We start from the raw sequence: 25,423 nt of genomic DNA on the forward strand, positions 1-25,423 counted from the left end.
TGAGGCCGAGCTGCTGCGGCGGTTATATTTAGCTTCTGTTGCCATGTGCCGAGAATGTGCGCGGCAGACGGAGGCGCGCGCACACCAGCACGCGCTCACACACTGCGGTAAAGACGTGCCCTCACTTGGCCACTAAAGGTGAACGCGCATCGCTGCGATAATCTGCCTCACGCACCCAGAATGCAGCGCGGTGCCTCCTCATTGGCGGAGCAGGCGGCCAGGTGTCGCCATGCAAACCCGAGCGGGCTGCGCCAATCAGGGGGAGGCCACGTGCTCGCGGCGGCCTCTGATTGGCCGGAGCTTCTTTTAAGGGCTTTTAATTATTATAGTTACGATGTTTAATTGTCTTCAGGCGTTACACGTTTCTCCGGCGTGTTTTTGCTGCATTCGGCACTAAATGGTTCGAATTGAAGGGAAAATATAAGATATATAACACTTATTAATAATTAATCAACGTGTGACTTATTCTGAGAAATATTTGTATTTGATTTCTTACAATCTGTCAGACATCTGATTTCGTAATTAGTAACTTTTATTTTGTGATTTAAAATGTTTGTCTTATATTTTAATTAATTGGATCATTTTGATTTTTGGTTTCAAGATTTTGTTAATCCATATATTTGGACATGCAGCTGATACACTTTTGACATTAAGAGTCTTCTTCCTCAAAATGAACATTTGATGCAGTTGATTTGTTTTTTTAAAAGGATGTTTGAGGCAGTTCAACTAGTCAGAGATTAAGATTTTATTTTGAAAACACATTAAAGGCATTAATGTTTCAGCAAAGCAGAACACACATCAGACATATTGGTGGAAACAGACGGCAGATGAAAATATTTCACTGTATTAACAACAATAGCCGACAACCTTTTGAGGAAGAACCTACTTTCTCTTCACAATGAGATGGATTTATTTAGTACAACACATTTAATCCGCCAGTCAAAGAGGACTTTTTAGCGCGCTTGCGCCACCTGCTGGCGAGTCAGAATAAAGTAAAATAAATGAAGACCTGCGGCCGTAATTCAAGTATTCAGTTTATTTTGAAGCAGGTTTGCCGGCGCGCGCAGTCCACCGTGCACATCTCCACCGTGCACACCTGGTCGTGGTCCTCATCCGGGGTACCGATGAACCAGCCGCGATACCTGACGGACTCGAAGGTGTTGAGGTCGACCCCGGTGGTCCTCCTGAAGAAGAGGAAGCGGTCCGTGTCCTCCTGCGCGCTGATCTCCTGCAGCTTACGGTCGTATTCCTTTGATTAACAAAGGACTCATCAGGGTTTAGTTTCGAGTCACACTTTAGATTAAAAGTCCAATTTAGAAAAAATACAGTGATGAAGATGAATTATGACATCAAACGTTAAAATGATGAGAATAAAGTCTGAGTTCAAGTATTTAGTAACATTAAGAAGGAGTCAGAAGTGAATACCGCTATAATACTATGAACAAAGGACCTGTTCAACTTAAAACTCGTGTCTGTCTGTCTGTCTGTGTGTTTGTCTGTGTGTGTGTCTGCATGTCTGTCTGTCTGTCTGTCTGTCTGTCTGTCTGTCTGTCTCACCTCCAGTTTCAGCACAACCGTTCCGCCCTCACAGGAGCAGGAGATGTGGCGGTTGCTGTTGGTTACGGACAGGAGGACAGCGGTACCGTCTGTAGGGGAGAGGCTGGGACTTAAGAAACTCACCAGTTTAAAACTCACTGGTGGTGGGAGGAGGGGGGAGGAGGGAGGGGGGAGGGGGGGGGAGATGTTACGGGTTAATTAAAGACATTGAAATACCAAAAGTCCCCAGATCCTCCATCATAAGAACTGCATTCAAAATGTTGCATGGTAAAAGTACAAAAGTGTTATCAGCCAAATATTCCTAAATTACAGTATGAATTATAGTACTCGCTAGGGAGAATGTCCTTCAGTACTATTCACAATAAGTCCATAAAGTCGTATTATAACGTTACAATGGAGCCAGTTTGAAGGTATTTGTAGTAAAGTCCTGCATCCCATCATGAACGTATGTGTCCTTCTATAAAGGAAATACACCGAGTACGGCTCACGTAGTTCTCGTGTACTTCGAGGTACCTTTGCGATCAGAGTGTCCTCCCTTCAGGACCATCGCCTGCAGGATCGTCCCTCCGGACGGGCAGATGACGTCTTTGTGTGAGACGTCACTCAGAGTGCAAACCTCCTCGCTGTTGACCCGGTGGAACGGCTGCATCGATGAGCTCCCGGTTGTCGTGACGACGGTTTCTGTGGAGAGACGGAGGCAGCTCTCAGACCAGAGGGAGTCTCCTGCTACCTCCATTCAACCTCTGCAGCTCATCCAGAATGCAGCAGCTCCACTAGTCTTTAACCTTCCTAAGTTCTCCCTCACTCCTCCACTCCTCCGCTCTCTTCACTGGTACCGGTGGCTCATCCAGTTCTAAACATGGTGCTCACGTACCATGCTGTGAATGGATGGGGTCCAGCTCACATCCAGGACCTGGTCCAACCCGACATCCCGACCTCTGACCTCTCCGCTCTGCATGTGATAAACTGCTTGTTCCTCCTCACTAAGAGCAAAACACTCGACTAGATCTCCACTCTTTGCTGTCCTGCTCCTATATGGTGGAAGGAGGTCTCTGAAGACATCAGGACCACAGAGAGCCTTCACATCTTCAGACTAAAGACACACCTCTTCACACTCTACCTCCACTAACACACTAACTAACTGTAGCACTTACATTGGACTTATAATGGTTCTTATATACAGCAAGTTGATGAAATTGCACTTTCTTTTTTCCTGTTCTTCTCAGTTTGTTTCCTTATGGTTGAAATGCACTTATTGTACTTAAATCGCTTTGGATAAAAGCGTCAGCTAAATGACATGTGATGTGATGTAAAACAACTGTTTGTCCTTTTGTCTGTCCATCCGTCCATTCCTCCATCCATTTACTTTTCCATCCATCTGCTCTGGTTCCCTTTTGTCTCTGGAGGAAGTCTAACGGAAACGTCCCACTACCCACCGGTCACCAGGCTCTCCATGATGGCGCTGCAGAGCGCGTCGCTGCTGAGCCGGCGGTGGCCCAGCGAGCGCTTCATCCGGGTCACCGCCATCACCACGGTGGTCACCATCTGCAGCGTTCTGGGGTCGCAGGAAACCTGCAGCTCCAGACCCTCGTCCAGTCTGACGATCTCCTCACGGACCTCCTGCTCACACGGAACAGAAGCCGTCACCTCCTGCGTTCCGTCTCCCAGCGGCAGAGCATGAACGCACGTGTGCATCCCTCTCACACGTGATTCCAACAAGGAACCTCACGCAGAGCACAAGAGTCACGTTTCAGAGTGAAAATAGATGAGAGGAAGTGAATTATAACTCGAACATCCTCAAAGAAAAACATTTAAATATTTCTCACCGTCATGTTGAAGCAGCGAGATTCACATCCTGTATCGTTGGAGGAGCTGGAATATAAAATAAAACACACGAAGGAAAACTTCATCCTTCAGTTAATCAGAAACACTTGATCCTTCGGTTCATCACAAACACTTCATCCTTCAGTTAATCAGAAACACTTCATCCTTCAGTTCATCACAAACACTTCATCCTTCTGTTCATCACAAACACTTCATCCTTCAGTTCATCACAAACACTTCATCCTTCAGTTTATCTCAAACACTTCATCCTTCTGTTCATCACAAACACTTCATCCTTCAGTTTATCTCAAACACTTCATCCTTCAGTTCATCACAAACACTTCATCCTTCTGTTCATCACAAACACTTCATCCTTCAGTTCATCACAAACACTTCATCCTTCAGTTTATCTCAAACACTTCATCCTTCTGTTCATCACAAACACTTCATCCTTCAGTTTATCTCAAACACTTCATCCTTCAGTTCATCACAAACACTTCATCCTTCGGTTTATCACAAACACTTCATCCTTCAGTTCATCACAAACACTTCATCCTTCAGTTCATCACAAACACTTCATCCTTCAGTTTATCACAAACACTTCATCCTTCAGTTCATCACAAACACTTCATCCTTCAGTTCATCACAAACACTTCATCCTTCTGTTCATCACAAACACTTCATCCTTCAGTTCATCACAAACACTTCATTCTGAATAGAAACGTGTTCCAGTTCTTCTTGAGAAGAAGTGAAACACGTGCTTCGGTTTCAGAGTCTTTTTCTTAGTAAGCTGGACGGGTTCACTTCTGCTGATGAAATACGTCACTTGTATTATTCAGCTTCCCTCAACACATTTACTACTATAAACTACTACTACTGTAATTAGTACTACTAGTATCTACTACTCACATTTCACTTTTACATGTTTTTTATTCTTATCCCGACACTTAAAGGCATTGGCACAAAAAACTCACCTCTCTAGAGCTTCAGATAGATCCAAGTCGCACATCGTCTCAATAGATGAACCTATGAACGAGTGAGTGAGGCTCCAGTTGATAGTCTGGTCCAACCTGCAGGTCGACTGATCGCCTCTCGATCCGAGCGTCGTTCTTCTGTCAACTTCCTGATACGAGGTTGTGACATCACACGCGCACACACACACACACACACACACACACACACACACACACACACACACACACACACACACACACACACACACACACACACACACACACACACACACACACTAAAACACCCACAGAAACACACACACACACTAAAACACCCACACACACACACACACACACACACACACACACACACACACACACTAAAACACCCACACACACACACACACAAATACACCCACAGAAACACACACACACACTAATACACACACACACACAGTTGAACATGATCACAAACACATGACGGTTGGACAACAAAATAAATATTAATTAGTTTGTCCTCCAACTTTTTTTCCAACTAGCAGGTTCTGTGTGTTTCTTTCTTCCATACGCACTGAGCCCCCCCCCCCCCCCCCCCTCATGCAGCTTCTAGTCACTCTGTGGTTTACATGACAAGAAGTCTCAGAGGGACGGGGAAGTACACGCGTGTGTTGATGACTCATTTCAATACCGCATCAGAATCATCATCATGAGCACAGGTGCATCCCTACAAAATAAAATATAAGAATAAAATAAGATACTAACACATTTGAACATTAATAATTCATGTGTAATACTAGTAATAGTATATATACAGTACATGTATATACGTACCTACAGTATACTATATTATTACAGTACTTTACATGTCATTTACTCAAAGCGACTTACAATAAGTAAGGAAACAAACTCGGTGTGCGAGGAAGCAGAAGAGGGGCAAGCGCGGAGGTATCCGAACCAGGCTAGCGGCTAGCCCAAATCGCCCAGCCGTAGCATCCATCATCATGGCTAACGCACGATCCTTGGACAACAAAATGGACCACATACGACTACTGAGATCAGCGAATCGGACAGTGAGTGACTGCTGTGTGCTGGTTTTCACTGAAACATGGCTAAACGACAACATCCCCGACTCCGCTGTACATCTTGAGCAGCTAGCATAGCTATGGAGAGGACAGAGCCCACGTTAACGGAGGTAAACAACGCGGTGGAGGAGTTTGGGATGCGTGGTGCCAGGACGCTGTGGTAGTATGCAGACATTGTTCACCACTGGCGGAGTTCATGATCACAAAGTGCCGTCCTTTCTATCTGCCGAGGGAATTTACTGCGGTCTTGCTAATCGCGGTATACATCCCTCCAACAGACCGCACGCCCAGATGGATTCATTATCGTCGCCGGAGATTTTAATCATGCTAATCTTAAAACTGTAACTACCAAAACTCCATCAGCAAGGGAGAAAAACACCTTGGACTTGGTCTACACCTCACGCAAAGGAGCATGCGAGGCCTCCCCCCTCCCCCACATCGGACTTTCCCACCACATCACTGTCATGCTAATGCCAGCATACAGGCCCAGGGTGAAAGTGGAAAAACCGCTTGGGAAAGAGATTTCCGTGTGGCCGGATGGATCAATGTGTGCTCTTCAGGAGTGTCTTGCGACAACAGACTGGGACATGTTCAAGCAAGCAGCTACACACAACAACCACATAGACAACGAGGAGCTTACAGACACCGTCTGCTCGTACATCCGCAAATGCATAGATGATGTGACCCACACAAAGACCATCATCACTCGGGCTAACAAGAAGCCATGGCCGACAGGAGCTGTCCATCGGCTGCTGAGGGCCAGAGACGAAGCCCTCAGAGCCAGGTCATCCACCGGGGCACCATTGAAAGCATCGTGTCCAGCTGCATCACTGTGTGGGGCAGTAGCTGTACTGAACGCAGCAGGGAAGCACTGCAACGCATCGTGAACACAGCTGGTAAGATCATTGGTGCCCCACTCCCACTCCCTTCCTTGAAAGACATATACACCACCCGCCTCACCCGGAAATCTACCTCGATTGCGAGTGACACCAGCCACACAGTCTGTTCAGCCTCCTGCCCTCTGGAAGAAGGAATCGGAGCCTCCGCACCACCAGACTCAGAGACAGCTTCATGCACCAAGCTGTCAGAAAGCTAAATTCTCTCCCCTCACCCCCCCAGCCATATCCGTCAGTCTGACATGGGGCTGAAATCCCCCCCCCCCTTTAATCACTCAGGACTCTGCAACAAAACTGTCTCTTGCACTTTTATCACTTACGTTTCCTTTATTTTCATTTTTTTTATCTATATGAATATCTGTATGCATCTAAATGTCTTGTCTTATCTGTTGTTGTGCCTGTGCACTTTATATGTTTCACCGCGGGAGAGTGGGAAACGTTTTTATTGATTCCTTGTAGGTCTGACATGCAGGAAATTGACAATAAAGCTACTTTGACTTTGAGATCAAGAAACAAGAAAGTGCAATTTCATCAAATAAGCAGATTTACAACTTGCTATAGTTAAGTACAATAAGTACAATTTAAGTGCTACAATAAAACGTGTATATGTCTATATATATATATATATATTAGACATATACACGTATTTGAATTGAATTTCAAAGATTCTCTGTTTGCTCTGTTTTAGTCACCATCACTGTCTCTCTCTAATGTGTCCTCTGTGTGGTGAGAAATGGTGTCACAATTGCCCCAAAGTGACACGTATGCAAAGTTTGTTTGGTCCAAACCTCAATATTCTTACTGATACACAAACATTATTTATTATACGCTGAAACCTTTCTGATTGAAAACCGTTATTCATCAACTCAACATACGTAAAACTCTAAATTTATAAAGTGACTCAAGCTGCAGATGAAGGTGGAATAAATATGATGTTATTCTCTCAACATGCTGAAGCTTCATTACAGGTCATTTAGCTGACGCTTTTATCCAAAGCGATTACATTTTTAACTCCTGGCTTTTAGGGGTCACGTGTCTTGCTCAGGGACACTTCAGCATGGGACATGGAGCAGCCGGGGTTGAACCGCCAACCTTGCGGATTCCAGCGCACCCTCGACTCTTACTTGTTGATCGTCTTGGTGGTTTATATTGGTTTTATTTGCACTCGATACGTTTGGACTCATTTGCTGGAAAACAAAGTCTTTCTTGATGAAGTTTGATCTTTTCTTGGAAATATAAGAAGTACTTATACGTAGACTTATGTACATGTGTACTAGTGTACACAACAATTAAAAAAACTAACAAATAATTCACAACATTCAATTCCACAAGTCACCTTTCTCTGTGTCCTTTCTTGTCTTTTTCAGAGAGACATTTGGGGGTCAAACTTTGACAGAAAAATACCCGACTCATCAAAAGGCTCTTAGACTCTAAGACATGTTCATTTAGGAAACAAGGTAAGAGGGACATTTGTTGGTCCACATGTGGATAAAAAGGTCAGGTGATCACTGAGGAACCATCAGTGTATCAGGTGATGACATCAGCACCTCAGTGGGTGGAGGTCAACTTCACCTGTTACCTGAACAACTCCACCAGCTCCACCCAAGTGAAACAGAGTTATTAAGAAGTATTTAAAAGTCCACATATACACACACGCACACACACACACACACACACACACACACACACGCACACACGCACATACACACACACACATACACACACACACACACACACACATACATACGCACCACACACACACGCACGCACACACACACACATACACACACACGCACACACACAAGCAGGATTCTTTACTGGCTTTTTTTACCCACAATCCTTTGCACAGCAGATGTAGGAGCCAGAGGGTTCAAGGTGCCATGTGATGAGGAAGTAGAATCCTTCATGTAACAACATGTACTTTGTGAGGAAGCTGCAGTAAATGATTCAACACGCAGCTTCACACTGATACGTGGGCGAGTTGTTCCGCCCCGACAGGTTCAACCTGAAGTGGAGAGAAGAATAACTGCTCAAAAAAAAGAAAATGGCCAACTGTCTGTCTGTTATCTGTGAAAAACGCAATATTTTAAGAAAGCATCAGCATTTGTGTGCATTTCGATGGCATTTCTAGCGAGAAGTCTGCGTTATATTTTCATAATCTTCTATCAGAGAACGTAGACGACCTTCCGTTAATTAGTTTCTAGTGACGTAGTTGCAAGGCGATGTAAATGAATGGGCCAAATAAAACGTAGTATTGTCACGATTTTGGAGAGAAGGCGTGACAATACCACGTTCCACAGCTACACGTTTTGCTGTGAGACTGGTTGCAAATAAAAACACTCTGAGCTCAGACTCTGTTGTCTTAGTGGATGTTTTTATTCAATATGAACTCTTCACAACATTTGTTACAAAGGTTTCTGCTTCATCACGTGTTCCCTACTAGTCTACATGTAGAAGAAGACCAGGAGACAAAGAGGGACGTGCACCAGTCAGACTGCATACTTTGATGGTGACGTGAGGACGCACCCTTTCTGATGAAGGACAACAAGCTCCAACAAGCTGCGTCACTTCACTCCGTCTGATGGAAGCTGAAGTGAAGCACGGAGCTGCTTTTCTACACGGACCTGCTGAGGACAGAAGAGAGCTGCTCACTGAGGAAGTTCATGTCTACAAGTTCAGTAAGTGCAGCTGTGATTGGTTGAATGACATCATTGATGCTTGTGAACGTGTGATTGTTTAAAGCTGGGAAACAAGATGGCGCCTGTGTGAGCAGGCAGACAGAAGCTGCTGTTAGTCTGAATGATGACGCTGTGATGAAGAAGAGGAGCTCAGTCTGATCTGGGGTCTGTGAGGACTGTTACTGATGAGGAGGGGAAGGTAGCAGTTGGAGGGACACTAGGACCCAGCAGGGACCACAGAGCTCACCTGGGCCTTTGTTCTTCAAACACACCTGACAGACGCTCTGTTTGCTCCACAGAACACATCTAGTCACTTTTTAGAGTGTTTGAATGTCACCGATGAAGAGGGGAAGGTAGCAGACGGAGGGGCACGATATATTTATTTATTTATTTTTAAGGTCTTATATTTTTCAGATATTTTTGGATACAAATGTTTTTGACTTTTGGCCCTGATATGGCTCAGGGGGCGTGGCATCAGCTGAAAGGGGCGTGTCATCATGATTGACAGCTTAACAAAGAAGGCTGAAAACCTTCCTCACCGCGTTGCCTTCATGAAATCTGGAATTATGAATCAACACCTTTAGTCACCATATTCACTTATTTAGTTCTATCAACATCAAACTGCTTCATATTTCTAATCTTGATGAAACACGACCTTTCAAACAGAGTCGTGCCCCCAAAGACATTATAGCACCTAATGCACATCCTTACTACGTAAATATATATATTATCTTTACTTGTTGGAGAGGAAGTGCAGATAAGCCGTTCATAGATCAGACATCAGGACTCCGGATCGTAACCACACCAACAATGGAGAAAAACCCGTTCACACACACATCTACACGTGTACTAACACACAAACACACACCCATCTGGTACGACTGGTTTGCCTCATGTTGGAAAATACCTCAAGTCAGAGGGTTCAAGTTGTTTTAGCCGTTCCAAATATCCACTGTGGGTTCCTTCAGTCAAAGACGTCCTGCTCTCTGCGACAAGCTGTCGGATGACTGGACGTCCTTCACGTGTGTCCACATTCAGAAAGCAAGCTCACACGTATCTGCTGTCACATGCTTATGGTTCATCACTGTGTGTGTTTAGCTGTTCCTGTTTGATTGTGTTTTTATCGCTATACACCATGTTCACGTGATCGGGTGGAGCCGACTCCATCACATGGATGCTACGCTGCGTTCACAGTGGTTCAGAGATTCAAACGTGGTTGTTGAACGCTACTATCTGAGTTTATTGCTCTTATTCTGTGATTCGTGTTAAAACAGCTCGCTAAGTAGAACTTTGTCACTGGTGTAAATTGTCTTACTGCCAATCACGTGAATGTGGTGTATAGAAAGTGTGGATTCAAAATTACCACAGTGCCTACGCTTCCTGAAGGCAATGCGGTTGAGGAAACTTTTAAGCCTTCTTTGTTAAGCTGTCACTCATGATGACACGCCCCTCTCTGTTGATGCCACGCCCCCTTATCAGGACCAAAAGTCTGACAGTGAAAAAACGATTGAACAGTTGAATCGGAAAATATGAAATCTACAACTAAATAATGAAAAGAACCTAAATATATATATATATATATATATATATATATATATATATATATAGAAGGGCGGCACGGTGGCGTGGTGGTTAGCACTGTCGCCTCACAGCAAGAAGGTCCTGGGTTCGATTCCGCCCAGTGGCCTTTCTGTGTGGAGTCTGCATGTTCTCCCCGTGTCTGCGTGGGTTCTCTCCGGGTTCTCCGGCTTCCTCCCACAGTCCAAAGACATGCTCGGGGGATCAGGTTAATTGGGGACTTTAAATTGCCCGTAGTTGTGTGAATGTGAGTGTGATTGGTTGTGTGTCTCTGTGTTGCCCTGCGATTGGCTGGCGACCAATCCAGGGTGTACCCTGTCTATCGCCCGAAGTTGGCTGGGATGGACTCCAGCCCCCCCGCGACCCTGTGTGCAGGATAAGCGGTTTGACAATGGATGGATGGATGGATATATATATAGAAAATAATGTGATTATATATCTAGAAAAGAATGAAAATAAATATATATAGAAAATTATGTGATTATTTATCTAGAAAATAATGAAAATAAATATAAATAGAAAATAATGTAATTATTTATCTAGAAAATAATGAAAATAAATATTTTGTAAGAACTAAATCATCTTAATTTTATTTTGAATACGTTTTTTTCAATTCTCTTTTTCGAAAGATCAAAAGCTTTGTCCTGGATTTGGCTCCATATACTTCCTGCTTCATGATTAGTTTGATTATGAATTGAGTTTGTTTGATGAATACAAATTACACGGCATTTCTGTTGTTGCAGGTGAAGCTGTGAACCACCTTCACACTTCCCCAATATTCACAGATTCATCCAACTTGTGTCCACAAAGAGGACGCTGACTTCATCAGAGGTGCTTAGAAAGAGGGAGAAGAATTCTATTTGATTGTGAATCCAAACCAATGAACCGATAAAACTCCATCTTTAAAACACGCTTCTTTTTAAATGCAGAGCAGTAATTGTTCTGTGTGAATGATATTTATTTGGGTGTCTTTAAAAAGGCCAGATGGAGAAAGTCAAGAAGGAGATCTTCAAAATTCTAAAGGATCTCAAGAAGGAGGACTTTGAACTATTCCAGTGGCACCTGGAGAACGATCCAAGCCCGGAACACCTCGGATCAATACCACGCAGTGACCTGGAGAACAAAAACAGGGAGAACACGGTGGACCTGATGGAGCAGTACTACGGCACAAACTCTGTTCAGGTGGCCGTGGAGGTTTTGAAAGAGATGAAAGAGAACAATCTGGCCGAAAAATTATCCAAAATTAACTTTAACCCTACGGGTAAGTTGTTAAAAAGCGGAAGAAAGACATCAGATGTGTACAATAAAGATACAACAGATTATTCATGTTAATACCATCCTTAACAAATGTTAATAATAACGGGGCACCACCCTTGGATTAGGGATTAAAAACTATAACTATAGTATAGCTGTAAACTATAAAGTCTCATAATTGGTGTTCACTCATTAAGCGAAACTATTCCACTATTAAGTGTAGATTTTAATTTCAGCACAGGCTAAATATACCAGCTATTATCACTCTACAAATGCACAAAGTAAACACAGAAAACATCTTGTTTCAGGCGAACCGAATCCTGTGGGAGGAGATGGAGGTCAAGGTGAAGAGACTTTTTGTACCACCATCTAATTATTGCACACTTCAATTATTTCCGTGGTCATATTCAATCTATCAACTTTATTCCAGACACAGAGGTCCATAGAGAATACATACACATAAAAAACAACAATACAAACAACATTTAAGAATGATGCAGACGAGGCATCATTTATAAAAACTTATACAGGCTTCGGGTCCAATGTTTCCAGAAGCACGATGTGTACCTTGTGTCCCTCTTGGAGACATCCACTAAGGACACAACAATCATATTCTTAGACCCTGTCAATCTGCACATGAATCGATACATACAATTTATTAAAACAGCTTTAAAAGTGGGCACTTTATTGGACACAAACATTTCACTGGCACTATTCCACCGAGGGACTTTAAGCACAATTCTCAGTGCATCATTATAAGCCACTTGAAGTTTTTTCATCTTCAATTTTAACATCAGAAGTGCACATGTTAAATGTGCGTGCCAGCATGTTCGCCTGCCCATACAATTTTACACACTGACACTACACATCATCATCATCATCATCACACAGGTCATCTCTGATCACATGTCCTAGATATTTGACTTTTTTTACAACTTCTAGTGGTTCACCTGCCAATGAGAAAGAAGGACAGACACACTTCATTTCCTCCTTGGTTCTGGCAATCACTACCACACTCTTCATAGAGTTACATTTTATATCAAACATCGGTCCATATTGAGAGCATATTCTAAGAAGTTGCTGTAGGCCAGCACTGGAGGGAGACAGTACCACCAAATCATCAGCATAAGGCATATGATTAAGTAGACTATCCCCCACCAAGCAGCCAGTTCTACAGCCCTGTAGCTCCCTGGATAAATCATCCATGTACAGATTGAACAGGAGCGGAGACAGAATCCCGCCCTGCCGCACACCATTGGATACATAGAACGGGGTTGACAAACTCGCCCCCCACCTGACTTGCATAGTTTGGTGAGAGTACCAGAACTGCAGTATCCTAATTAGGTAAAAGGGAACCCCACCTCATGTAGTTTACCAAACAGTTTCCCATGATTGATACGATCAAAAGCCTTTGATGCATCCAGGAAACACATAAATACTGTGCTATTGCGTCATCTGTACCTATGGACAATTTCTTTAAGTGCATAAATACACAGATCAGTTCCATGCTTGCTCTTAAAACCAAACTTATTATCTGTTGACGCTATGTATTCTGCAATACTATCCATACGAATCCCTTCTAGTACCTTGGATAGTATACTAGCAAGAGCAATAGGTCTATAGTTATCTATACTAGTTAATGTACCAGTCTTATTTTTAACTACAGGCACCAGCAAAACAGACAACATGGACCCTGGAAGTATGCCATGTTTAATCAACTCAGAAAAGCACAACCAAGTAAAACTGAGATACTTTGACCAGCATATTTCAGATATCAGATTTCAGATATTTTAGTCATAGTTCTCGATTGTCAAGTTCTCACAGTCAATATTCGTGTAGCTTCAGATAGGAATGCAGAAAAATACAACCAATAGCTTAATCCAAGGGAAATATTACACCATTAAAGTAAAGCACTATCTGGTTTGTGTCTTTTTCTGTTCATTCAGAGAATATCACCAACTGTCAACGTGAACTCAAATCCAACCTGAAGAAGAAGTTCCAGCGTATGTCTGAGGGGATCGCTGAAAAGACAAACCTTCTGAATGAGATCTACACAGAGCTCAACATCACAGAGGGAGGGACTGCAGAGGCTAATGAAGAACATGAGGTCAGACAGATTGAAACAGCATCCTGGAAACCAGACAGACCAGAAACAACCATCAGACTAGAAGACCTCTTCAAAGCCTCAGCTGGAGGAGAGGAACCAATCAGAACCGTGATGACTAAGGGAGTGGCTGGCATTGGGAAAACAGTCTTAACACAGAAGTTCACTCTGGACTGGGCTGAAGACAAAGACCACCAGGACATACAGTTCACATTTCCATTCACCTTCAGAGAGCTGAATGTGCTGAGAGAGAAGTTCAGCTTGGTGGGACTTGTTCATCACTTCTTCAGTGAAACCAAAGCTGCAGGAATCTGCAGGTTTGAAGAGTTCCAGGTAATGATCATCTTTGACGGTCTGGATGAGTGTCGACTTCCTCTGGACTTCCCCAACAATAAGGACCTGACTAATGTCACAGAGTCGGCCTCACTGGATGTGCTCCTCACAAACCTCATCAGGGGGAAGCTGCTTCCCTCTGCTCGCCTCTGGATCACCACACGACCTGCAGCAGCCAATCAGATCCCTCCTGAGTGTGTCGGCATGGTGACAGAGGTCAGAGGGTTCAATGAACCCCAGAAGGAGGAGTACTTCAGGAAGAGGTTCAGAGATGAGGAGCAGGCCAGCAGGATCATCTCTCACATCAAGACCTCACAAAGCCTCCACATCATGTGCCACATCCCAGTCTTCTGCTGGATCACTGCTGGAGTTCTGGTGAAGGTGTTGAAGACCAGAGAGGGAGGAGAGCTTCCCAAGACCCTGACTGAGATGTACATCCACTTCCTGGTGGTTCAGTCCAGAGTGAAGAAGGTCAAGTACGATGGAGAAGCTAAGACGGATCCAGAATGGAGTCCAAAGAGCAGGAAGATGATCGAGTCTCTGGGAAAACTGGCCTTTGATCAGCTGCAGAAAGGCAACCTGATCTTCTATAAATCCAACCTGACAGAGTGTGGCATCAATATCACAGAAGCCTCAGTGTACTCAGGAGTGTTCACTCAGATCTTTAAAGAGGAGAGCGGACTGTACCAGGACAAGGTGTTCTGCTTCGTCCATCTGAGTGTTCAGGAGTTTCTGGCTGCTCTTCATGTCCATTTGACCTTCATCAACTCTGGTGACAATCTGCTGTTAAAAGATCAAAGACTTTATAAAACAGGGAGGTTTTTTGGAGTCCAAACTAAACCAAAGCGTCTCTACCAGAGTGCTGTGGACGAGGCCTTACAGAGTCCTAATGGACACCTGGACTTGTTCCTCCGCTTCCTCCTGGGTCTTTCACTGGAGCCCAATCAGACTCTCCTACGAGGTCTGCTGACACAGACAGGAAGTAGCTCACAGACTAATCAGGAGACAGTCCAGTACATCAAGAAGAAGATCAGTAAGAATGTGTCTCCAGAGAAAAGCATCAATCTGTTCCACTGTCTGAATGAACTGAATGATGGTTCTCTAGTGGAGGAGATCCAACGTTCCCTTAGATCAGGACGTCTCTCCTCAGAGAAACTGTCTCCTGCTCAGTGGTCAGCTCTGGTCTTCATCTTACTGTCATCACAAGAAGATCTGGAGGTGTTTGACCTGAAGAAATACTCTGCTTCAGAGAAGGCTCTTCTGAGGCTGCTGCCAGTGGTCAAAGCCTCCAACAAAGCTCTGTAAGTACAGAGAGTTAGATTCATACATCATGACTTAAACATGCTGCCATCTTTTCTACTTATTGTTTATATTTTCTTCATTGTTGTTTCTTCAGACTGAGTGAATGTAACCTCTCAAAGAGAAGCTGTGAAGCTCTGTCCTCAGTTCTCAGCTCACAGTCCTCTAGTCTGAGAGAGCTGGATCTGAGTAACAACAACCTGCAGGATTCAGGAGTGAAGCTGCTGTGTGCTGGACTAGAGAATCCACGCTGTGACCTGGAGACTCTCAGGTCAGGATTCAATCAATGTTCACCTGGTGTCTTTATTTACATCCATGCTACATTTCTGACCTTCTTAAGATACTTTCTGCTTGAATGATTCAAATCAAAAATGTTATTTCCAAACATTTTCATAAACATGTGATGGTGTTGATTTCCAATATAATGTTACAAATTGAAATATCTGAGATGAATCATAGTTATCAGTAATATTCAGTGCTGTAGTGGTAAAATTAGAGGTGGGTAAACTCTGAATTTTGTGATCATACAGACCTCGACGCGATGCGAAGCAACGCAACACAAAGCGTTGCGACTCTGTACGGCTGTCCTGGCTATATTGCATTATGTTATCAGTAAAAGTCATATACAATCAATGACAATGAATAAATGTGTTAGTAGTTTATTAAATTTAAGAAAACAGTAAATAAAAGTATGTCAACACAACAACACAATTGCAGATTAAGAACTATCTACATACGGAGTCTCCTTTTTACAGTAGTGCCCAGAGGGCCTCCTTGTCCTCCACGTCAGGTCCTGCCTGCACAGAGGAGCCATGAACCCCAGAACGTGTTCCTCTGTGCTTCTCCTCTCTCCATTGGACCTGGTGTTTCTCCTCTCCCTGTGCTCTCTGCATCATTGCCTGTCCTCTCACTGCCTGAACAAATATGTTGAATTTAAGAGTTAACCAGTTAAGCAGCCTGTCAATTACACTGACAACATAAGTTAAAGGAACACTCATGTACTACCTATGTCATCATAAATAGACTATGCAGCATGTTTTTTTCACATTGAGAACTGACTTGTTTTCTAATTTACGCGTCACCAGGCGTTTTTCTTTCACCGTGCACGACCAGCGAACACAGAGCGCGGGACTACAACACCCCCCTTCCCCCCGTCGGTCGTTCCGCCCGCAACGACGACCCCCCCCCCCCCCCCAGTCGGACCTTCTCGACCGATCCGCGAAATATTGTCTGACATAAAACCGGTCCATGAGGTAAAAAGGTTGGGGACCACTGGGCTGATCCACAGCGTGTATGTGCCTCCTGGATCCTGATTGGTCGCTGCTGCAGCCGCAAGGCACTGATTGGATGCTCACAGACCGTAATACAGCGCAGATGAAAATGATTCAGTCTACGGCGTTTATATGTTCAACAATAGGAAACGTAGTCTTAGCTGTTTTAAAATTACACCAAGTTTATTTCGGATTATTCCAACGGAAGAATACAAGGCGCAGGGAACTTTGAGGTGCGTAAACGCCACTTAGAGGTGCGTAAACGCTATTTATAGGTGCGTAAACGGCGTTTACGTGCGTTTACCCTCCACTACAGCCCTGGTAATATTCTCAGATTGTTGACGTACATTAGTGGGTGTTTAGTTGTGTCAGTAACCATTGTGATTAGGGATGCACCAATCCACATTTTTTCACTTCTGATCCAATCCCGATACCTAAATTTGGATATCGGCGGATACAGATAATATTCCGATACCAGAGCTGTGTTTGAAAAACAGGAAATCCTGTTAACAGAAAAAATTCTGAAAACAAATTTGAAACTAAGGGTTTCAGATTGATTGTCATGTCAATATTTATTTAATTTCATGAATGTCAAATGTCAAAGACTTATTTTTAATAAGGCTTAAAAATTTAGAAATATGAAAAGTGCAAGTGCACACACACGCATACACACTTGACACACAGTCTCACTCACTCGTTCACAAATATAAAAGCACAAATCAAGTAAACTGACTTGTATCATGAACAACATGTCAAATATCTGAAGAAAAGTGCAATAAAATAACTGTAAACATCTTACACACATACACACTTGACACAGTCTCACTCACTCACTCATTCACACACGCAATCACACTTACTCTCTCTCTCACACACACACACACACACACACACACACACACACACAATAAGTTTTAAAACAGTGTGCATCAGAACAGCACTTAAGATGACCTGGAATAAACTAAACACCAGAGTCTAGCTATTCTTTAAAAGAAAACAAAACTTGAATGTCTCAAAGTTGACTCTGAGGAAGTGATGTAGTGTTCAACAAATCTTACATCGGCAGGTTCTTCTTGAGGAATATGAGCATTTCTGCTCTCTGCAGTTTGACGATTCCTTTTTTCATCCACGGTATTGGCTGCTGTGCTAAACAGTCTAGCCTCAGTGCTATCCTGCTAGCCTGCTAGTCTGCTAGCTGGCTGCAAACTGCGGAATGGATTCCTGAACGGAGGCGCGGCTCAATGAGACAGTTATGAGACCCGCTCAGGAAATCCATTCCACAGTTTGCAGCCAGCTAGCAGACTAGCAGACTAGCCAGCTAACAGGCTAGCAGACTAGCAGACCAGCAGGCGGGGATCACTTTTGGAGTCATTTCAGCAGACGACGTTAAAGCGCAGACATGGCTCATTGATATCGGAAATCTCCAAAGGTTGTATCGGAAAATCCGATACCCGAATTTCTCTGGTATCGGGTCCCGATACCGATACTGGATCGGATCGGCCCCATCCCTAATTGTGATGTCATGAGAGGCGCCGCCGCTCTCACCGGGGTAGTTCAAGCAGTGAGAGGACACCAGGTTCAAATATAAACAGAAGGTTTTATTCACGTTCTCTGGAATCAACAAAAACAGTAGTCCAAAAAGGGTAACTCAGGCTCCGGTCGATCTTAAATAATGTCTCGTCTTCGGAGGGGAATCATAAATCCAACTCACAAGAATATACAGTCTTCCTCCACAATATCCTCCTACGGCGGTCTGGTCTCTCTCATACCCCACTGGCTGTGTCTCTAACCCTTATGAAGGCCAGGACCCAGCCATCCAGGACCCAGCCTCTCGTTACATAACACCTTGTTAATGTGACCCCCCTCTGTACCTGATAGTATCTCAGTCCTGCAGTGACCTTCTAGTCCTCACAGCTCCCTCAGATCATGTGATATGTGTGTTATTTTGTGTGTCTGCAGGCTGTCAGGCTGTCTGATCACAGAAGAAGGCTGTTCTTCTCTGGCTTCAGCTCTGAGCTCCAACCCCTCCCATCTAAGAGAGCTGGACCTGAGCTACAATCATCCAGGAGACTCAGGGGTGAAGCTGCTGTCTGCTGGACTGGAGGATCCACAGTGGAGACTGGAGACTCTCAGGTATGAAGAGGCTGCAGCCACAGACCATAACTAACTGTTTGTGTCCCACATAAGACCATCAACACAGACAGAAGTAGTGAGGAACAGTAGCCAGGATGAGCCTGAACAGGGAGGAAGGTGATGAAAGGCTTGTTTCTCTGGAGCCTTGTCTTGTTGTTGTAAGAGAGGTCAGTGTCTCCTGACACGTTGACGGCATCATGGTGGGTTGATATGAGTCAACGTCGTCACGCTGCAGGTTTGTGGGCTCTTATTAAACAACACTTGGATGTTTAGATGCTGGTCATCTGCCTCCAGTGTGTGTTTGTCCTTTAGTCCAGACATTATCATTAAGAGACAAACAGTCAGAAACAATCTGTTCAAAGCGTCTTGATGGATCATCACAGGAGGAACGTTTGGTGTTTTAAAGGAGTTCACCTTCACCTGCTTTTGGTGCTTTGCACTGAGAGCCAGTTCCCTGGATGATGAGAGGGGACTTGTTGAAGCTACAGGTGACAGTCGGCCACAGACGCTCAGTGAAGAACCAACAGCTGATGGTGGACCTGGTGTGTCAGAGCCCAAAGAGGTTTGTTTAGGACTGGACCACAGTCCTCATTGGCTGCAGACCCACCTGAGCTGTAACACCTTCACCTCCAGACTACAGGTGATGGAAACCAGTGTTGACTGTTGCTAGGAGACGGGATGTGAACAGCAGTGTCACAGTCAGACCCTTTGGACCTCCGACCAGATTTGCCTTCAAAAATGTCATAAACAACCTTATAAATCCCTTAAAACATTGAAATACGAGGCTAGAACCATATCTACGTGATAACCCAGAGCAGGGACAGTACACGTGTAAAGTTTCTACCTCTTTCATTCATAAGTCTAGTTCAGATTGGCTGATCCGCGTCATTCCACCACTCTATCGGTGTAATAAGCCTGAATAAAGGCCGGCGCATGTTTCTGCGTCTGCGTCGTCGTGCCGACGCACTGGTTTCACTTCCTGGTTGTAAAGTCCTGCGTGTGTTGCAGAGCGATTCACCTCCAGAACAACAGGTGGAGTAACGTGTTTTGTTGAAGACGACCTGGAGAGTCACGTCTTTGTGTGTGGAAGTCGTTGGTTGCTTTATTTATTGATCATAGACTTTATTGCCCCGTGCATCCACACTGCTGCTTTTCATCACGGACACATTTGTCCCGTATTTTCCTCCACGACTTTGTTTCCCTCGTTTGTGGAGATCTCCCTCCATGAATCAGAGGCCGTCCGGCGTCCTTATAGTCCGCCAATGACGGCTTGTACAAGTGCTCATATTTACGCATCTCTTCCCACAAAAGCTCTTCAATCTGATCCGTTCTCTCGTAAACATTCTTCCTTTTAATAACGGCCGTATTGTGCTGTGAAAACGGAGATGTGAGACTCCGTAAAGGACGTAGTTAGAGACCAATCACAGGGTCAATGGATGAGACCGTGTCCTTCACAGTTTACCTTCTCAAACGGACACAATCTCTCCGTGTTGTTGTGTAGCTTTACTTGAAATAGAAACAGCAGATACAAGAACTTCTAGCCTTCAGAAACCAATTCTTCTTATTCTGATAAATGCTTTTAGTTATCTGAATAAGCATAATTCTATGAAAGGATGAACTCCTCTTCCTGTCTGTCCAGATGTTCCCTGTGAATGTGTCTCATGCTGCTTAGTTTAGTACCTTGCTAATGATTGGACTCATTCAACACCCTCAACTTCTGTTCTTCAACGTCTTCACACATCAAACAATCATTAAAAGCAACTCAAACAGTCTACAACTTTCCTGTGAGTAGATATTTTTAAATGCTTCCACATTCCGTCGCTCTGCGATTGTCTGACAGACTTTTTCTCTCATGTTCAGCGTATTGAAATGTAAGTGTGGAGGCGTTGAAGCGTCTGTGACAAAGTGTCCATATTTCATGTACTGCTCCTATCAATGTTCCTCTGATCAGACATTTGCTTCCATCATCCAGATTGTGTATCAAGTGTATCGGGCACTTTACACTCAGGTTAGAACTTAGAGACTAAAACACGACAACATTAATACAAAAACTGACACTATGTACAACGACTGTCCTCATTTCTCATCACCTTCATTCCTCATTTAAATCCTTCACAACCTTTTAATGACACTTTCCCTCTTTTAGTGAATCAATCTCTGTTTTTAAATCTCAGTGGTTTATAATCTTTATTCTCTCTTCTTCTTCTGCAACGTGAGTCGTAAACTGGGGAGACTGGGGCTGCTTATCTAAGCTGCTGGGAGCCAGTGGGGGGCCACGTGGCACCAGTTGCTGTTTGGGCCTCGTCTGCTGTGGGGGTTGCGTGAGGGGGGTGGAGGTGGGTGGAGGTGAGGTGGAGGGACGTGAGGTGGGTGGAGGTGAGGGGTGGAGGTGGGTGGAGGTGAGTTGGGTGGATGGACGTGAGGTGGGTGACGTGGTGGAGGTGGGTGGGTGGAGGTGAGGTGGGGTGGAGGTGAGGTGGAGGTGGGTGGAGGTGAGGGTGAGGTGGGTCGAGGTGAGGGTGAGGTGGGTCGAGGTGAGGTGGGGTAGGTGGGTGGAGGTGAGGTGAGGTGGTGGAGGTGAGGTGGAGGTGGGTGGAGGTGAGGTGAGATGGAGGTGGGTGGATGTGAGGTGGATGTGAGGTGGAGGTGGGTGGAGGTGAGGTGGAGGTGAGGTGGAGGTGGTTGGAAGTGGATGTGAGTGGAGGTGAAGTGGAGGCGGGTGGAGGTGGGTGGAGGTGGATGTGGGTGGAGGTGAGGTGGAGGCGGGTGGAGGTGGGTGGAGCCTCCAGCCGTGGAGGAGCGTTTAGTCGCGTGTCTCCTGCGACTCTCTGCACCAATGTCCCTCCTGTCCACATATATAAGGTCCACCTGTCCTCCCTCGGTTGTCCCTCGTCCTCTGCTGCTGGGTGCTGATGTCCCATTGAACGGTTCCTACCTGCTGGATCTGGGGCCTTTGGGGGACGGGGTATCGGGCCTTGTCTGTCTCCTGTCTCTGTCCTTTGTTTACTGCTGCAGACATCTTTATGTTCACAAGTGTCTTCAGCTGTTTCCTCATCGTGCTCTCAAGTCCGTCCACTGCTTCTCTTCCTTTGGCCTCCGTCTGCTCCTCCATCTTCTCTCTGGTGCTACTCAGCAGGTCCTGAGTCGTAAACACGACCATGATGCAACCTGGTGCATCTAAACCCCCCTGAGATGTCCTCCTGTCCTTTAGGAGCTACTCTGTCACTGACTGTGAGGAGACGACTAATGATGTAAAGTCAAACTAATGAAACCTGCAAAACACCAAACAACAAAGTGAACTCAGCAATGGAAAGTAAAGCAGTGGACCTGAAAGGGAACCAGTCCATCAAACCACTGAGTCACATAACAACTACAACACGGATCAGAACGCCGTCAGTACAAATCAAACTAAACCGCAGATCATCTCAAACTAGTTACGGCTTTCAGCAAATTAAAAATCAATCCAACTCAATGTTAGAATCACAAAGCTGAGATGAAACTTTTAGGGTGTAAACGCTGCCGCAGGAGAGAGAAGAGGAAACTAAAATAAACGTCTAATGAAAATCCATAAAAGCAAAATGAAGTTCAAGTTAAGAAAGTAAAAGTCTAAAGTCACAATGATAATCAATAATCGATCTTATGTTTAAACGTTGAATACCATTCAAACTTTAACTAGTAGTGACGATGGACCTTAACTCAAAGCCTGAAGCAATAATAACCCACTTATCTGACATTTAAATACAATCTAGTTCCACCACTGGAGATCAAATCTATTCAACCTTTTCAGAACGTCACATTAAAATCAGAGCGGCTCTTTAAATTGGAATCGAGATCAAATCCAAATGAAGACAAAGCTGATATCAAACTGTATCAATGCTGAAATGATCACAAGTGATATTAAAGTTGTATTTCTTACCTTTACTTGAATGTCCATCAGTGTTGGAGGGTGAACATCAATGAACAGTCCTTGTGTCCCTTTGACTCTAATGAAGACATTGTCTCTACATCATGTGATTACTCCTGTAAACCATATGAGGCGTGTTGACACAACAGCTGATGACGTGACAATCGTTAGTAACTCTGCACCTCGACACGCTGAGAACACAAAGTACTATATTATAATAGTACTATTATGATCAGCAGCCTGTGACCTGACTGAATACTACAGTACATTCAATGATCACACCTTTGGCTTGAATCCACACGCCGACCCGTTTGCAGATGCTTGAGTGTATTTACATGAGGACGTTCTGTAATATCACAGTAAAAGTGCAGAACGGGACGGAAGTGAATGAGTGAAAAACCAAACAGTGAATTCAATAAACTAACGAGTGCGTTTCTTCTCTTTGTTTGTGTTGTTTGTTCATTGTGAAACATTGTAAATACTGAATGGTCTTTATTTCTATATTTAGTGAATATTTGCTTATTAAACGGTTTAATGTTAATGTTCCTTTGCACACGTCCCATGAAGCTTCATCTGCAGCACGACGTCATTTCTCACATTTTAATTCCCATCTGGTGAAAGTACAGTGACAGGTCCGTTTATTATTTATTCCACATTTATCTACTTTATTCCATGAATATATTCCAGCACCTCGTCGCTGTGTGACGCCTGACTGACAGTCTGTGGTCGTCTGTAAGTAGTGGTAGAAGAAGAAGAGGTGCTCCATGTGGACATGAAGGACAAAGCTGTGTGTGAGAGTGATGTAATGTCCATGTCTCCATGCTGCTCTGACCCCCCTCCTCCTTTCAGGGTGGAGCCTGATGGAGTCCGATGGTTCAGACCAGCTGTGAGGAAGTGTAAGTGTGCTTTGATTCATGAAGATTCAACCATCTTCACACTGTGACATCACTCATTCACCTCTGTGATGTCATCATCAACGTGTCAGTAGATGAACACATGATTAATAACTGCAGCTGTTTTGTGTCTTGTTCTCTCATCAGATTCCTGTGAACTCACAATCGACACAAACACAGTAAACAAACAACTCAAACTGTCTGACAACAACAGGAAGGTGACACGTGTGAAGGAGGATCAGTCACATCCTGATCATCCAGACAGATTTGACATCTGGCATCAGCTGCTGTGTAGAACTGGTCTGACTGGTCGCTGTTACTGGGAGGTCGAGTGGAGCGGAGAAGTTCATGTATCAGTGAGTTACAGAGGAATCAAGAGGAAAGGAGACAGTGACTGTTTGTTTGGATGGAATGATCAGTCCTGGAGTCTGATCTGCTCTGATGACGGTTACCATGTTTGTCACAATAATACATTAACACCCATCACCACCTCCTCCTCCTCCTCCTCCTCCTCCTCCTCCTCCTCCTCCTCCTCCTCTGGTAGAGTAGCAGTGTATGTGGACTGTCCTGCTGGCTCTCTGTCCTTCTACAGAGTCTCCTCTGACACACTGATCCACCTCCACACCTTCAGCACCACATTCACTGAACCTCTTTATCCTGGGTTCTGGTTCTGGTCTGGTTCCTCAGTGTCTCTGTGTTCTCTGTAGGAGGGAGAGTCTCCTCCTGGTGGACAACCTTCCTCTCTGTCACACAGCTGATGGTGGTTCATGTGGGTGTAGATGCAGGTGGAGCAGGTGAGGGGTACCTGAGCTGGTCTGGACTCTGGGGGGTCCACAGCTCTCTGGGACTCAGGTGGACGTGTGAAGGAGCTCAGCTTAATGCTGCTGTGCTCCTTGAATCAATAGATCATCGTTTAGATATCGGCTCCTAATTAGGCTTTAATCTTCATCTTTATATCTTCAAGAAGACGTTTTATAAAATGCTCGTCTGCCCCCATGTGAGATAAATGTGTCCTTATGTGTGTGTTTCATTTCCACTCACGCTAATAACAACAAGGGGAAACACTTTAAATGTCGAATTCTTTTTTAAGACAATTTTAACTTAATCTTTCAGAATCTGTTCAGTGAACTAAGAAATAATTTCACATAATCAGGTTTTTTTAATGATTCAAACTTCTGAAGAAAATGTTTAATATCCTGACAGATAATATCAGTACTTGTGTTTTTATTCACTATAATAGTACAACATTTAGTCCATGTATTACTTTGGCTTAACAGCAATATAATTGTATGTTTCTAATGTTAATAAATGACTTTTATTGGAAACAACTGTACATTTTTAAACACGTCATAATATAAACATGCTGTATTGTTTATTTTGACATGAAATACTATGATCCTTCTTAAACATGCTGTACTATTTACATATTATTTATATGTATTTACTTGTTTTGTCACTAGCAGAGAAAACATCTGTGTTACAGCTGGTTGACAAAGGAAGTGAAAAGTTTGTAATAAACAAACAAATAAGTAATAAATAACTTGGTTTATTAACCGTATGAACGTTAACGCAGAGTCGTCTCCAAACAACACAAACTACTGAGCTCGGTGCTTCAGGTGCGACTTGAAGGTTTCATCCTGCAGTAAATATCCTACTGAAGTCGC

At 44.1% G+C, this 25,423-nt stretch overlaps 2 protein-coding genes across 3 annotated transcripts; one reads left to right on the plus strand and one right to left on the minus strand.

Annotated features, from left to right (window-relative positions):
- Window positions 1-730: 730 nt before the first annotated feature.
- il1b (interleukin 1, beta) lies at window positions 731-4,770 on the minus strand. Its single transcript, XM_078088703.1, has 6 exons — window positions 4,356-4,770; window positions 3,384-3,429; window positions 2,994-3,177; window positions 2,071-2,238; window positions 1,558-1,694; window positions 731-1,249 (listed from the first exon to the last, which is right to left on the minus strand). Exons 1-6 carry the CDS (start codon window positions 4,388-4,390, stop codon window positions 1,031-1,033), a joined length of 789 nt encoding a protein of 262 aa, XP_077944829.1. The 5' UTR covers window positions 4,391-4,770; the 3' UTR covers window positions 731-1,030.
- Window positions 4,771-8,755: 3,985 nt separating this feature from the next.
- LOC120814166 (protein NLRC3-like) lies at window positions 8,756-25,327 on the plus strand. 2 transcript variants are annotated; one of them, XM_078088653.1, is made up of 9 exons: window positions 8,756-8,990; window positions 11,312-11,399; window positions 11,548-11,829; window positions 12,131-12,166; window positions 13,769-15,560; window positions 15,656-15,829; window positions 18,789-18,962; window positions 23,716-23,762; window positions 23,907-25,327. In XM_078088653.1, the coding sequence occupies exons 3-9, from the start codon at window positions 11,553-11,555 to the stop codon at window positions 24,464-24,466; spliced, it is 3,060 nt and encodes a 1,019-aa protein (XP_077944779.1). In that variant the 5' UTR covers window positions 8,756-8,990; window positions 11,312-11,399; window positions 11,548-11,552; the 3' UTR covers window positions 24,467-25,327. The 2 variants fall into 2 exon arrangements, with proteins under 2 accessions (XP_077944779.1, XP_077944778.1); XM_078088652.1 differs by lacking the exon at window positions 11,312-11,399 and having other exon boundaries at window positions 8,762-8,990.
- Window positions 25,328-25,423: the final 96 nt, after the last annotated feature.

Source organism: Gasterosteus aculeatus, chromosome 14 (genome assembly GCF_964276395.1).
Source record: "Gasterosteus aculeatus chromosome 14, fGasAcu3.hap1.1, whole genome shotgun sequence".
NCBI lineage: Eukaryota > Metazoa > Chordata > Actinopteri > Perciformes > Gasterosteidae > Gasterosteus > Gasterosteus aculeatus.